Genomic DNA, 16,808 nt, shown 5'->3' on the forward strand with positions numbered 1-16,808 from the left:
GCAATGTTACATGAACAAATCTCTCACCCTACATCTGCTGGTTACTCAACTGCATGAAAAACATTGGATTCAACTTTGGAAATTTTTTTACAGTTTACTGATGTAAGCTAGCATGGGTAGAATAGTCGGGTCCAAAAGACTGCATTTTAAATTTTGTGCAGCCATAATACTTTTAGATATTTTAATAATTTAATTTTAATAATTTTTATTGTCACAAGTAGGCTTACATTTACACTGCAATGAAGATACTGTGAAAAGCCCCTAGTCATCACACTCCGGCGCCTGTTTGGGTACACAGAGGGAGAATTCAGAATGTCCAAATTACCTAACAGCACTTCTTTTCAGGACTTGTGGGAGGAAACCGGAGCACCCGGGGCAAACCCACGCAAACATAGGGAGAACGTGCAGACTCCGTACAGTGACCCAAGGCGGAATTCAAATCTGGGACCCTGGCGCTGTGAAGTAACAGTGCTAACTGTCTTGTTATGCTCTTGGTGTAGCATAAGGGGCTTCCTTGATGGGCACTTTGACAAAGGAAGGTTCAGACGTGGAGATAACTTCAACACGTTTATTGAACTATTTACAATTCTCCTATGGGTTCGCCACTACTGTTAATCCTTCTATAGCTACTCAGATGGACGAACCAGTCTGCTACAATCCACGTGGTGGCTGTGATGTTGAATCAACCCTGTGTCTGTACTCACTGAGTGTCTCCACTGGAAAGAAGAAGATCATGTGTGCTGTGTCCTTTTTATATGGGTTGGTGTAATGCCCTCCTGTGGTGGTGTCACCTCTGTGTGTATCGTGAATGCCCATTGGTTGTGTCCTATCTAACTGACCTATTGGTTGAGTGTCTGTGTGTCATGTCTCTGATGCACCCTCTAGTGTCTAGCTAGTCTACATGTATTTACATTAACCCCTTGTGTATTTACAGTGATGCATATCACCACACTAACTACTGTGCTACCATTTCATGCAATAATCGTTTAGTTCATTGAAGACGCAAACTCATTTATTTTTGGCTTTTTGCCAAGCTTGCATTGTGAAATCCAATATATTTCCACCATATATTTGTGAGTGATGGTGGTATAGTGGTGAGTATAGCTGCCTTCCAAGCAGTTGACCCGGGTTCGATTCCCGACCATCGGAATACAAAGTTGGTTGGAAATGTTTGCGCCACTTCATGAGTTTCAAACTGAGGAAGAAAAACAGTTTCTCACTCATAATTTCTGCGCAAGTACAGCGGGGAATGAAATAAGGACTTTTTGTTTAGGGGATGCACAGTGGTTAGCACAATTGCTTCACAGCCCCAGGGTCCCAGGTTCGATTCCCGGCTTGGGTCACTGCCTGTGCGGAGTCTACATGTTCTCCCCGTGGCGGCGTGGGTTTCCTCCGGGTGCTCCGGTTTCCTCCCTCAGTCCAAAGATGTGCAGGTTAGGTGGACTGGCCATGATAAATTGCCCTTAGTGTCCAAAATTGCCCTCGGTGTTGGGTGGGGTTACTGGGTTATGGGGATAGGGTGGAGGTGTAGGGTTGGGTAGGGTGCTCTTTCCAAGAGCCGGTGCAGACGCACTGGGCTGAATAGCCTCCTTCTGTACTGTAAATTCTATTTTCTTTTGAAATTCATTTATATTTGTCTACCAATCTGTTTTGATGTTGTATGATATTTTAGTATAAGTTATATTTGCACTTTGTGTCTATTGCTATAAAAAGTTCAGTGCAAGATAAGGCAAATGTGAATGTTGGCAATGCGACTTAGCATCAGCAGACACCTCCTTCATTTGGATGTAAATTTTAGTGGCATTATGAAAAGGATTAATTGGGTCTGCAGTTGATTGAAATGCACTCTCTTTTACTTCTCTATTTCTGTCTCAGTAGGGATGTAATTTTGTGCTATTATCATTTATTTCTGTAACCCTCTGCCTCGTACTGAACTGAATACAATTGTTGTGAGGCCAGATTGGAAGATGTATCACACCACAATCTCCTGAAGAATCCCATCTAAAAGCTTATAAACTGAATTGAAAATATAAAGGCCTCTATTAGGAGACAGTTACTGTTGATGATACTGATACTAATACACTGGCAGTCATTATTAGAATAATGTGGCTCAAATACCAGTTGATAGATTTTTCAAGGAACTATTGTAAAAATATTGCTTTGGGTAAAATAAGTAGCATGGTGCACCGATGCTGATACTGGGATGAACCAAAATTAGAAACAGTGAATAGTTGAACTCTTCACGTTATCTGGGTGGATTTGTGCCATGTATTGTGTGCACCACAGAACTGTCATTGACCATACAATTAATAGCTAGCTTCCATTTATAGACATATAGATAAGTTTTGATTATACAGCTCAACGTATAGCACTGTATTGAAATAATTCTTAACAGAGCAATCTGTGCCCTATTTTGGTAATTTGAAGTAATGTTATTATAAAAGACAAATAGAAGAATGCCAAATATGTTCACACCTTTACTTTTTTAAATCACTTGAGTTAATAGCTTGTCTGAGGGAAGTGTTATCAAATCATATTTCTTCAGCTCAAAATCTCCGAACTTGATATGGGCGTCGCTGGCACAGCCAGCATTTATTGTCCATCACTGTGGGCATTAAGAGTCAACCACATTGCCGTGGGTCTGGGGTCACATTTCGTAGAATTTACAGTGCAGAAGGAGGCTATTCGGCCCATCGAGTCTGCACCGGCTCTTTGAAAGAGCACCCTACTCAAGGTCAACACCTCCACCCTATCCCCATAACCCAGTAACCCCACCCAACACTAAGGGCAATTTTGGACACTAAGGGCAATTTATCATGGCCAATCCACCTAACCTGCACATCTTTGGACTGTGGGAGGAAACCGGAGCACCCGGAGTAAACCCACGCACACACGGGGAGGATGTGCAGACTCCGCACAGACAGTGACCCAAGCAGGAATCGAACCTGGGACCCTGGAGCTGTGAAGCAATTGCGCTATCCACAATGCTACCGTGCTGCCCCTGTAGGCCAGACTAAGTAAGGATGCCAGATTTCCTTCCCCAAAGGACATTAATGAACATCAGGTAGAAACAGCAGTTTTTGGAGCAAGAGTTTAGGAGGGGAGTCACAGCACTGAGATTTAGAAAACAGGTTGTGGAGGAGAAAAGATGGATTACTATCCATGGGATGGGAAATATGTGAAAGAAAGGTTAGAATTGTGCACCCAGACTAATTTATGCTCTCAAATTCCTTTGTCTTCTTATGGGAAAATAAGAACTTTGGACAGGATTAGCATAAGCATTGGAGAGTTGGGTGGTGGAGATTAGACACTTATTAGTAATAGGGAAATCAATAGTTAGAGAGACTGACATAAACCTAGTAGTGTGGACCCAACAATCCCTGTTGCTTTGTTGCCTCATCTAATTCTGCCTTCACTATGAGCTAACCCTGGTTGGATTTATTTTCCCAGTACCTTCCCCCATTTCCTAGTTTGAATATTTCATCACTTCTCTATTTCACCTTTTGACATCTTTGTGGAATGGTTCTTATCTGACCCAGAAGTCAGCTAATAGCGAAGGGAAATTTTGTTGAGGTACGACTCTTGCAAAAACTGATTTATCAAGGGAGATATAAGGGATGATTTTAAACTCCAAACAATAGTTTACAGCAATACTTTAAAAAAAATTCCCGTTAAGGGGCAATTTAGCATAGCCAATCCACCTAATCTGCATATTTTAGGATTGTGAAACCCACACAGACAAGGGGAGAATGTGCAAACTCCACATGGACAGTGATCCGGGGATAGAATCGAACCCAGGTCCTCAGCGCCCGAGAGGCAATAGTGTTAACCATTGTGCCACCCCTCTTCATGGCAATTCTGTGAGATAATGTGAGGCAGAAGCCCAGCAAGTACCCCACTTAGGAGCTAATTAAAATTGTACATTTGCATTTAGTAATGACTCTGCTGGAGTGGAGCAAGAGCCTCATTTGTTGTCTTAAACCAGCAACATTAAAATCAAAGATCGGGGTTGAGAAATGCAACCAATTCACTTAACTGCTGCCCTGCTTTGTTCCTACTGATAAAAGAGAGCTAAAATCACTGCTATGGAGTTAAAGAATGGAATCATTATCAACAGAGAAAGGCTGATGTCAAGGTAAGGACTTGTTTAGACAGTGAAATGCTTGGAAAATGAGTGAGTAGCTTTCAAAAGAGGCAGAAGAAAATGTTACAAAAAACCTGATTTGCAATGCACAGAATTTGGGAAATAAACTGGGGAGATTACTTATAGGAAAACCCACGCCTAATAAGATTACCGCAAAAGAAATCTGGCATAAGATTTGCAGAAGAAAGGAAGACAAACGTAATTAGCTGTTTTAGGAAGGATTAAATAAACACGAGAATCTTACCAATATTGGTAAGAATGAGAATACATAATAAAGAGAATATTGAAGTAGACAAGGGATAACTGGAGCCTTTTACAACCAAAGAGAATTGTATTTATATAGCAGTTTTCATGACCACTGGATGTCTCAATGTTCTTTACACCACAAACGAAGTAGTTTTGAAGAATATTCACTGTTGTGATATATGAAATGTATCAGCCAATTTTAAATAAATTAGTTAGGTTTAAGCAAGATAAGCACTGAAGCCCAACATGATATATCATATCCTGATTTTGGTGAGGGAAGGTGTTGTTCAGGTCCTAGCAATTATAGTTCAGAGCTGTATTAATTCCAGAGTTACAATTAGTATCCATTTTTTAAAATGAGACAGAGATAAGGTAATAGAGGTAATTATGGAGTCCATTTAGTTTAACATCTGTGGCAGGTGCTTTTAAAAGGAATGAAATTATCACTTAGCTAGAGAAAGAATAAATAGTTATGAGGATCTGGCATGGACTTCAATAGGAATGCATGACAAATCATATAATCTATAGGATCCCTACAGTGCAAAAAGCAGCCATTCGGCCCCTTTGAATCTGTGCTGACCCTCTGAAAGAGAACCCCACCCAGGCCTCCTTACCACACCTTATCCCTGTAACCTAACCTAAACTACACATCTTTGGACATTAAGGGGCAAATTAGCATGGACAATCCATCTAACCTGCACATCTTTAGTCTGTGGAGGGAACTGGAACACCTGTAAGAAACCCATGCAGACACGGGGAGAATGTGCTAACTTCACACAGGCAGTCACCCACGGCTGGAATAAAACCTGGGTCCCTGGCGCTGTGAGGCAGCAGTTCCACCACTGTGCCACCAAGTTACTACATATTACTACATATTGTTACGACATAAATCTTATATCATTGGCTGAGGATATAGTAGTCATGATGGATGGAGGAAATAAAGTGTATGTCATGAGCTGGACCTTAGTTCAAACCTTTGTTAAGGTAACACAAGGGAGATTATGAGAGAAGATTAAAGGGTAAAAAGCTTGGGGAGGAAAGCAAACTGATTTAAAATTGGTAAGAAGAGAAAAAACGGAGAGTAAAGATATACAGTAGCTTTTCAGAGTGCTTTGAAGTGGGTAGTGGCGTCACACAAAATCCAGGTCTGTGGACAATTCTGTTTGTTGTGTATATCAATAATTTGAATATAAGCCGAGAGAGAATGGTGTTTAAATTTGCCAGTGATATCAAAATAGCAGGTACAGTTAATTCCTTAGTAGACCAAAGAAACTCAAACGAATATTGATAGATTCATAAAATGGTGCAGCACATAGACCGTTCAGTTCCATCAAATCTGCACTGGCTCAGTCGAAGAGCAATCCAGTTAGTTACACTTCCTCACCCATTTCCCTGCTAATTTCCAAATTCTAACCATGCGCTGTAAGGGCGGCACGGTAGCACAGTGGGTAGCACTGTTGCTTCTCAGCGCCAGGGTCCCAGGTTCGATTCCCGGCTTGGGTCACTATCTGTGCGGAGACTGCACGGTCTCCCTGTGCCTGTGTGGGTTTCCTTCGAGTGATCCATTTTCCTCCCAAAAGTCCCGAAAGACGTGCTTGTTAGGTAATTTGGACATTCTGAGTTCTCCCTCTGTGTACCCGAACAGGCGCCGGAATGTGGCGACTAGGGGATTTTCACAGTAACTTCATTGCAGTGTTAATGTAAGCCTACTGTGATAATAATAAAAATTATTAATATTGTAAAAATGTTTTTCCTTGCATCTGGTTCTTTCGTCATTTAGTTCAACTTTCTGCCCTTTGATTATCGACCTTTCAGTCATGAGAACGGTTTTGCTTTATTATTCTATCTAAACCCTTTATAGTTTTAAACACTTATCAAATCTACCCTTAGCCTTCCCTAAGTAGAATATCCCCCAGTTTCTTCAGTCTATCCATGAAATAATAATAATAATCGCTTAGTGTCACAAGTAGGCTTCAGTGAAATTACTGTGACAAACTCCTAGTCATCACAGTCCGGCGCCTGTTCAGGGAGGCCGGTACGGGAATTGAACCCGCGCTGCTGGCATTGTTCTGCATTGCAAGCCAGCTATTTATAAATGTTTTTTATTGGAATTTTGAACAAAGTATATTTACCGTTATGTACACAGGATAAGAGACACATATATATACACATATATAGAAGAGAAGGGCACACCCAAACATACCAAAGAAAAGAAAATAGTAAATAATAAAAAAAATACAATAAAAAATAAAATAGAATAACTGATAGGGTATTGGCACCAGCTCAACATCAGCAACTCTGTACACCTGGCAAAAAACATAAGTGGGTGACTGTTGGTGGGGGGGTGGGGGGGGGGGGTGGAGTCTGGGGAGGTAAGTATACATTTGGATGCCGGAGAAACTATTACAGTGGGCAATAGAACAGTACAGCACAGAACAGGCCCTTCGGCCCTCGATGTTGTGCCGAACAATGATCACCCCACTTAAACCCACGTAACCTGTATACCCGTAACCCAACAATCCCCCCATTATCCTTTACACTACGGGCAATTTAGCATGGCCAATCCACCTAACCCGCACATCTTTGGACTGTGGGAGGAAACCGGAGAACCGGAGGAAACCCACGCGCACACGGGGAGGACGTGCAGACTCCACACAGACAGTGACCCAGCCGGGAATCGAACCTGGGACCCTGGAGCTGTGAAGCATTGATGCTAACCACCATGCTACCGTGAGGCCCCAATACTCAAATGGGTTTGGTGTTGGTGTTATCGCTTGCTTCTCCTGGATGGATACCGCTGCCGTCTCGTGCTCACCTCCGCTTCTGCCATTCCTCCCGTCTTGCGTCTTTATTCTCCTCGTTTCCTGCTCCTGGAGATGCCATGTTCATTATTGTATCCCGTGCCTTCCTTCCGGCTCTCATTTCCCTGCCTCCCCCCCTGCCTGGTTCTCCTCTCTTGTTCCCTGTCTCTTCCCTCCTCCCCCCCCCCCCGGTCTATCTCTCCCTTTCATGCTTTAGAACAATACAGCGCAGCACAGGCCCTTCGGCCCACGATGTTGCGCCGTCCTGTGAAACCCCTCTAAAGTCCCTCTACACTATTCCCTTATCGTCCATATGTCTATCCAATGACCATTTGAATGCGTTTAGTGTTGGTGAGTCCACTACTGTTGCAGGCAGGGCATTCCACGCCCTTACTACTCTCTGAGTAAAGAACCTACCTCTGACATCTGTCCTATATCTAGCTCCCCTCAATTTAAAGCTATGTCCCCTCACCATCACCATCACTATCCGAGGAAAAAGGCACTCACTGTCCACCCTATCTAATCCTCTGATCATCTTGTATGCCTCAATTAAGTCACCTCTTAACCTTCTTCTCTCTAACGAAAACAGCCACAAGTCCATCAGCCTTTCCTCATAAGACCTTCCCTCCATACCAGGCAACATCCTGGTAAATCTCCTCTGTACCCTTTCCAATGCTTCCACATCCTTCCTATAATGTGGCGACCAGAACTGCACACAATACTCCAACTGCGGCCGCACCAGAGTTTTGTACAACTGCAACATGACTTCATGGCTCCGAAACTCAATTCCTCTACCAATAAAAGCTAACACATCGTACGCCTTCTTAACAACCCTCTCAACCTTGGTGGCAACTTTCAGGGATCTATGGACATGGACACCGAGATCTCTCTGTTCGTCCACACTACCAAGAATCTTACCATTAGCCCAGTACTCTGCCTTTCTGTTATTCCTTCCAAAATGAATCACCTCACACTTTTCTGCATTAAACTCCATTTGCCACCTGTCAGCCCAGCTCTGCAGCTTATCTATGTCCCTCTGTAACTTGTAACATCCTTCTGCACTGTCCACAACTCCACCGACTTTAGTGTCATCTACAAATTTACTCACCCATCCTTCTACGCCCTCCTCCAGGTCATTTATAAAAATGACAAACAGCAACGGCCCCAAAACAGATCCTTGTGGCACACCACTAGTAACTGGACACCATACAGAGCATTTCCCATCAACCATCACTCTTTGTCTTCTATCAGCTAGCCAATTTCTGATCCAAACTGCTAAATCACCCTGAATCCCATGCCTCTGTATTTTCTGCAATAGCCTACCGTGGGGAACCTTATCAAACGCTTTACTGAAATCCATATACACCACAGCAACTGCTTTACCCTCATCCACCTGTTTGGTCACCTTCTCGAAGAACTCAATGAGGTTTGTGAGGCACGACCTACCCTTCACAAAACCATGTTGACTATCTCTAATCAAATTATTCCTTTCCAGATGATTATACATCCTATCTCTTATAAACCTTTCCAAGACGTTTCCCACAACAGAAGTAAGGCTCACTGGCCTATAGTTACCGGGGTTATCTCTACTCCCCTTCTTGTACAAGGGGACAACATTTGCTATCCTCCAGTCCTCTGGCACTATTCCTGTAGACAAAGATGACTTAAAGATCAAAGCCAAAGGCTCAGCAATCTCCTCCCTAGCTTCCCAGAGAATCCTAGGATAAATCCCATCTGGCCCAGGGGACTTAACTATTTTCACACTTCCAGAATCGCTAACACCTCCTCCTTGTGAACCTCAAGCCCTTCTAGTCTAGTAGCCTGAATCTCAGTATTCTCCTCGACAATTTGTCTTTTTCCTGTGTGAATACTGACGAAAAATACTCATTTAGCACCTCTCCTATCTGCTCGGACTCTATGCACAACTTCCCACTACTGTCCTTGACTGGCCCTACTCTTACCTTAGTCATTCTTTTATTCCTGACATATCTATAGAAAGCTTTAGGGTTATCCTTGATCCTACCTGCCAAAGACTTCTCATGTCCTCGCTTGGCTCTTCTTAGCTCTCTCTTTAGAGCCTTCCTAGCTAACCTGTAACTCTCAAGCGACCCAACTGAACCATCACGTCTCATCTTCACATAAGCCTCCTTCTTCCTCTTGACAAGTGATTGTCGACTTTCCCCTGATTCTTGGCTACCTGGCTATTCTTCCGCATGCTCGTTGGCCACAAACAGGTCCCGGAACAATTCCGTGAATGGCTCCCACGTTCTGTGGAAGCCGTCTTCTGACCCTCGGATGGCGAATTTGATTTTCTCCATTTGGAGAGATTCCGAGAGGTCGGACAGCCAGTCTGCAGCTTTGGGTGGTGTTGCTGACCGGCAGCCAAACAGGATTCTACGGCGGGTGATCAGGGAGGCAAAGGCAAGGGCGTCCACCCTCCTCCCTAAGAATAGATCTGGCTGGTCCGAAACCCCGAAGACCGCCACTTTCGGGCATGGCTCCACCCTCATCCCTACCACTTTGGACATTGCCTCCTTGGCACCGGGAAGAACCTAGTCATATGGGTTCTTGTTAAGTGGGCTCTTTGTACCACGTTTAGCTGCGTCACGCTGAGCCTTGCACACGTGGAGGTGGAGTTGATCCTATGCAATGCTTCGCTCCAGAGACCCCACTCTATCTCCATCCCCAGGTCCTCCTCCCATTTCTTTCTAGTTGCATCCAGTACGGTGTCAGCCCTTTCTATCAATCTGTCATACATGTCACTACAGTTTGCAAGCCAGCTATTTAGCCCACTGTGCTACACCAGCCCCTAACTGTAACTGTTACCTCTCATCCCTAGAACTAGTCCTGTAAATCTCTTCCGTATTCTTCCCAAAGTACTATCTACAGTGCTGTGCCCAGCACTGAACACAGTACTTCAGCTGGGGCTGGACTAGTGTTTTATTTAGATTTAGCAAAACTTGCTGTGCTTTGTACTCTGTGCCTCAATAAAGTGCGGGATCCCAAATGCTTTAAAACATGCTTTGTCACAGCTTTTTGCACGAACACCCCCAGTCTCTCCTTAATTGAAGAATTAATAGCACTGAATTTCATCTTCCATGTGTCTGCCCATTCGATCAGGCTGTCTATGTTCTCTTGAAGATTACCACCATCTTTTTCACTGTTTACTACACTTCCAGGTTCTGTGCCATCTGAATGTTTCAACATTGTATCCCCAAGTCCAACTCAGTAATTATGAAAAACAGCAGTAAACTTAGTACTGAATCCTGGAGTCATGACTCTATCCCTGTCCAAAAAAGAATCATTGACCACGCCCTCTGTCTCCTTGGCTAATTTTCTATCCATGCTGCTGTTTCTCCTTTTATCCCAATTGCTTCAATTTCACTAATAGGGGCGGCACGGTGGCACAGTGGCACAGTGGTTAGCATTGCTGCCTACGGCGCTGAGGACCCGGGTTCGAATCCCGGCCCTGGATCACTGTCTCGGAGGAGTTTGCACATTCTCCCCGTGTCTGCGTGGGTTTCACCCCCGCAACCCAAAGATGTGCAGGTTAGGTGGATTGGCCACGTTAAATTGCCCCTTAATTGGAAAACATTAATTGGATATTCTAAATTTATAAAAAAAAAAAAATTTCACTAAATAGCTGAATTTGTGGCACTTAATCAAAAGCCTTTTGAAAGTTTGTACACCAACATCAATTGCATCACCCTCATCCATCCTCTGTTATGTCATCAAACAACTCAGTGATGTTAGTGAAACAAAATTGCCCTTAACAAACCTGTGCTCGATCTCCACTATTAGTCCATGCTTAGCAAAGCGGTTGTTAATTTTCTCCTGGCTTATTGTTTCTGAACTTTCCCCAACAGCGACATAAACTGACTACTTGTAATAACAGTGTTTTTCAAACTTTTTTTCCCGGGCCCATTTCTGCCAACCGGACGACCTTTACAACCCACGCCGACCGATCCTCGTGACACAGGCAATGTTTGCTTACCTTTTACTGCGAAAAGGGAGCCTGATTGATCCTCACGATCTCACTTTAATTGTGTTCACAGGAGGAGAGGGCAATGTGCATGTCAGGTGTAGAGTTCAGCCAGTTCCTTTGTGCATTCATCATCTTTATGAGGATGGGAAATCCAACCTTGCACATGTGGGCCGTTGTGAAGGACTGTAGCAACAAAATGCTTATTTTACTCAGCATTGGATACTTCTGGTCGACGCTAATCCAGAATGCTGACAGCCTCATAGGCTCTGGCCTTTTGCATTATTTCTATTCCACCTCCTGCATAAAGATCGCTGTCTAACTAAAATGCATCCCCCTTTAAGAATTGCAGTCTGCCTTTAAATAATGCAGGTTAGCTCGATGTGGTGCGAGCTTCGCGCGAACTTAGTGATGAGCTGCATGCTACTATCATTTAAATGTTTAAGCTGCACCAGGTTTGCATGCTGCCTGCATTACCATGAACCATGTTGCAATCTGCGTGTCCATTCCAGACCTTCTCCGGTTTTCACCCAGGACTTTAGTGAGGATATGGTTTGTTCACTTCCCAATATGGATTCACCAGGATTCCACCTATCAGGAAATACAAAATGAAGAAAGATTGTGCCATTTCAAACCCATTCCAGTCTGGTTCACAAAACTTTACTTAATCACAGCCCAGTTCTTCATTGTTTTTTCATGTTGTAATAAATTTTAGGAATCGAAAGGTGGTCTGATTATACCTGCTAAATTTACCATCTGATATTCTGTTCCAGTGGTCTTACTGGGCCATCTGTTTCATTCACGATGACTGACAAGGTCAGACAAACAGTATTCTCCCAGCCCCAAACTCTCCTTGATCAAGTTGAAAAGATAATTGTGGATGTGGAATATCCTTCTTCATTTACTCATCTAGAAAAAAATCCTAAATCCTACCCATTGCAGCATCCGGTTAGGTCTTGGGAGATTCGGTCACCTCCACTAGTTTAGCTGAGTGTCCATTCTATGTATGAATCTCCTTTGTTTGAAGTAGTACTTCCTGATAATCATCATAAACGTGCCCTTTACCACTCCGACTCTGTGTCCCAGTTTTCCACTCTTGTGATTTAATTAAAAGATATGTTTTGGAATTGTGCTTTCGTTTTGTTTTCTACCTCAATAAACTCTGGAGGTCAGCTCTCCTTCCAAAGCTAAAAGTTCCCCCAATCTTTCTTATTGATTCTGATCCCATCTCAGAGGCGTTGCGGAGGATAACACGTCCTCGTCGTGTGCAAAGTTAAGCCTCATCCAGTTTAAGGTGGTGCATATGGCCTATATGACGGTGGCGAGGATGAGTAGATTCTTTGCGGGGGTAGAGGATAGATGCGGGCAGTTGCCGGGGGGGGGGGGGGGGGGGGAGCCCACAAATCACATCCACATGTTCTGGGCGAGTCCAAGACTGAGGGGGTTCTGGCAGGGGTTCTCGGACATGATGTCCAAGGTGCTGGGTGTGGAAGTAGTTCCGAGTCCAGAGGAGCCGATATTCGGAAGACCCGGGGGTGAAAGAGGCTGACGTTTTGGCCTTTGCCTCCCTGATAGCCCGCAGATGAATTTGCTGGGGTGGTGGGACTCGGAGCTGCCGAAAGCGGGAGTGTGGGTGAGTGGTTTGGCAAAATTCTTGAGGTTGGAGAAGGTTAGGTTCACTCCGCAAGGGTCGGCAGAGGGGTTCACCCCGAGGTGGAAACCGTTTATCGATTTCTTGAAAGAAGATTGAGGAGTCAGCGAGGGACGGTGGGCGGGGGCTAAGGGGGATAAAATGGGGAAGGCGGGATGTGGCAGGGTGTTGGTGTCAGGGGGGCTGGTGCATTGTGGATGTTCTGTTCCCCTACCGGCTGAGCTTATCCATGAAAGTCCCGTATTCTCAACCTTGCCTCTCATCTGAGGTGTGGTGATTGATCCTCAGGTTAAGTCACCACCAGTCAGCTCTCCCCATCAAAGGGCAAAGCAGCCTATGGTCATCTAGGACCCTGGTGACTTACTTGTTACTTATACTCATTGGAGAAGAGACGTTTACCTGTACACAACTACTCCTGTGGTGACATCTGCTGGTGTGGCAATGCACTGTAGAGAGGAAATGATGGTTTTGAAGTTAGGTTCAAACTGACAGGAATGTGACAGGAACACAGTGTTTAAGACAAATTACCTTTGAAAGATTTGCAACAGCGTGGCCAATTCATCCATGATCTTTAGATTTATCAATGATTTTGTTGAGATGTTTGAAAATGCATTTAAAAGGCCGACAGGCTTTACAATGCATCGTATAAGGTGTGATGTGTAGTAAACTGCATTTCCTATAAATATGCCACATTTTAAGTATACTACGCCTTGGAATGACAGTCAAGTACACTTCAAACCAGGGTAGGAATTTTTCACTGTGAAGATAATGCTTTTAACCTTGTGCATATTGTTAAATTTTGAATGAGCTGAAATCTTGCCCAATATGCATGGCTGATGATCAGTCGCTGTCACATTTTTACTGTTATTTCATGTATTTATAATATCTGGCTATATTAGGTATTCTCAACATTTTACTTTGATTAACAGAAGTAAATATTCTGGGGAATGTGGTCTGTTGGCAAGGTTAGGTGATTTAAATAAGGAAACAAGTGAAAATTGGGGAGGGAGCGTAGTTGGGTGGCAGGCTGTCGACTTCTTATCCTGACACGACACAGTGGATTTGATTGACATTCAGTGCACGTCGACAGTTTCTGCTATACAAAGCTGTTTCACCCGGAGAGAAGGTTGAGACAATGAACAGAATTGCCCACTTTATGGTGGAATTTCTATGTGACTCTCTCATCACCACTGGAACCCCAACCCAGGAGTTCCTGGGTCAGACAGAGTTCATACCTTATGCTAAGTGGTTACCTGTCAGGTTTCTTGAGAAACCTGACATTGCCCCTCCATTCAGTCGCCTAACAGTGCTGCAGCAGAGCACTGCTCATGTAGTCCACAAGAGATGGCTGGGCAGTAAAGGGCCAGAAGAACCTTTGTTGATACCTTGGTGGGTATCAGCAAAGACTGAGGCCTGTGCAGCAATGTGAGCGGGTGCAAGATTGGAGTGGGAGGAAATAACTCTGAAGTTCCATCCATCATGACGTAGTGGGAAGGAGGGTTTCTTAGGACGCTTCCTAGGATAAGGGTGTGAAGTGGCAGTAAAAGAAATGAATGAAGATCGTTATTGTCACGAGTAGGCTTCAAATGAAGTTACTGTCAAAGCCCTAGTCGCCACATTCCGGCGCCTGTCCGGGGAGGCTGGTACGGGAATTGAACCGTGCTGCTGGCCTGCCTGGTCTGCCTGCAAAGTCAGCGATTTAGCCCTGTGCTAAACCAGCCCCCGAGGAGTAACTTACAGATAACATGCAGTGGTCAGCAAAGGCATAATAAGGAGTGTCCTGACAAGCGCAGAAGAAATAAATTCAGTCAGAGAAATGAGGCAGGACTGTAGAGGAGAATGATGGCGATGATGTCAACTGCCAGGAAATGTGAACCAGGCTTCATTTCATGGGAATCTCAGCTCAGCAGCAACATTGCTAATACACATCTGACCTCTGCATTGATTTCTAACCTATTTCTCCCTGTGTTTTTCTGGAATGCAGGAAAGCATGCCACAAACACCAACCTTTGCAACGATGTTCAGCGAGCAGTGGCTACAGCCGACACCTGTACTCATCCAGAGAGGAGATTGTGGAGGTCTATTTTACCATGACAACAACCTTGTGTCAGGGTCTCTGGAGGGACTGATCCAACACCTTGTGCCGACAGTGGACTACTATCCTGATGTATGTATAATTCAACTGTGTCTGTATATAATTCATAGACAAATTGTTTTGCATAAAAATGTACACCAACAGACAATTCGATTGATAAAGCTTCACATCGGCACAGTGGCACGGAGGTAATTTGGCACTGATCAATGCAGAAGATGTGAAGCGGTCAATGTATCCTGAGTGTTTTGCTTTCTCTGCGAGCAGCTTTAGTAAAAATGGCAGACAACTTTACTGATTGAGGTTTGCCTGTACACCCCCACCCACAGAAAAATACTCTGATTTCAAGGATAGGCCTTAGGTATAAAACACACTTACACATTGTAGCTCAAAGTAAAAATGGATAGAAAAAGTCTCTGCCTCTGTATATTATTAAACATTTCTGCAAAGCATACAGGATTAATGGGAAAGTTCTGAATTTTATTATGAGAAATTATTAGCCTTTTCTACTTCTTGATTCTGGGCAGCTGTGCAAGCATTTCATTTGGAGAGAAATAGCAATTTCCTTTTGAGCATTATTTGCTCAATATTTTTTTGTGCATTTGGGTTGCTGGGGGGCGATGCTGGGGAAAAAATAATAAGAGTGCATAAACAACAAGGGTGATTAAGAATTTAGTGGTTACTGCAGAGATGCAGAAGAGCTCAGCGCTCCATCAAAACATCCCATTTGGCCCCCTCTACATGATCATCAAAAGGTGATCAGGAAGTCACCGATAGTTTGCCTTTTGGTGTCCTGCAGTGAGCTAAATGTTAATTAGCGCAGAGTGAAGTCTGCAAATCAGCATGTCTGTATTATTAATACACATAAAGCATAAATGTTTAATGCCAGCCTCAGCAAATGCAAATTTCTGTGATTTAGACATTGTTACTAATCCGAGAGAGTGACTTTAACTGCATTGTTATACAACATGTTATGCAAAATAAATTTTCATAACTCAATCGTAATGTTGCACTGTAGTGTTATTATAGAGGAACAAAGGAAATAGGAGCAGACATAGGTTATTCGGCCCCTCGGACCTGTTACCCAATTCAATTAGATCATGGCTGATCTTCTACCTCCATGCAATCTTCCCGCACTAATCCCGTATCCCTTGATATCTTTAATATCTAGAAACCTATCGATCGGAGTCTTGAGTATATCAATGGCTGAGCCTCCGCAACCCTCTGGGAGAGAATGACAAAGATCATTACCCTTTAAGTGAAGGAATTCCATCTAACCTTAGGTGCTCAATGATCTACCTATTATTTTGAGACTGAGTCCTCTGGTTTTATACCCTCCCGTCAAGGGAAGGTCCTTTCCTGCGTCTTCCCTTGGCCAGCCCTGTAAGAATTTGTATATTTCAATATGATCATCTGTCATTCACCTAAATTCCAGAGAATACAGACCCAGTTTCCTCAACCTCCTGTCACCTCAGGAATCAGTCTGGTGAACCTTCGTTGCACGCCCTCTATGGCAAGTACATCTTTCCTCAGGTATGGGGATCAGAACTGTTTACAATACTCCCAGGGGTGTGATTCAGCCACTGCATTGCGCCCATCCCGCATCTGGGAATGGTGGGTGAATAGTGGGAAAGGCCAAAATCAAGATTTGTGCCAGGCGTGAACAAGTTTGAGATTCACCCAGTCCGCTCCCATTGGCGAGTTCCGGATCTCGCCCACAAATGATGAGAAGGTCATAAGCCTAATTTGCATTCATTTCAATCTCATCAGCGAGATTGAAGTCGAATGCAGTGGCCTCCCAGGGGTTACCCGACTCCCAGCGGAAAGTCACGCGGGTGCCATTTAGTACTCCATTTCAAAAACATGAAGCTGGCGCAATGACTACTGAGGGG

General features: G+C 43.9%; 1 protein-coding gene and 1 non-coding gene across 2 annotated transcripts in view; both read left to right on the forward strand.

Annotated features, from left to right (window-relative positions):
- The first annotated feature begins 1,077 nt into the window (after nt 1–1,077).
- On the forward strand, nt 1,078–1,154 carry trnag-ucc. Its single transcript has one exon. It is a non-coding gene; the product is annotated as a tRNA-Gly (tRNA).
- Nucleotides 1,155–14,814: 13,660 nt separating this feature from the next.
- The window catches only part of rasgef1ba (RasGEF domain family, member 1Ba), a 50,331-nt gene continuing 48,337 nt past the window's right edge, over nt 14,815–16,808 (forward strand). Inside the window, 3 exon segments of the mRNA XM_038791779.1 lie at nt 14,815–14,850; nt 14,852–14,891; nt 14,894–14,991. Of these exon segments, the coding sequence (XP_038647707.1) occupies nt 14,815–14,850; nt 14,852–14,891; nt 14,894–14,991 (174 nt within the window).

This window comes from Scyliorhinus canicula, chromosome 3 (assembly GCF_902713615.1).
Source record: "Scyliorhinus canicula chromosome 3, sScyCan1.1, whole genome shotgun sequence".
NCBI classification, from domain to species: domain Eukaryota; kingdom Metazoa; phylum Chordata; class Chondrichthyes; order Carcharhiniformes; family Scyliorhinidae; genus Scyliorhinus; species Scyliorhinus canicula.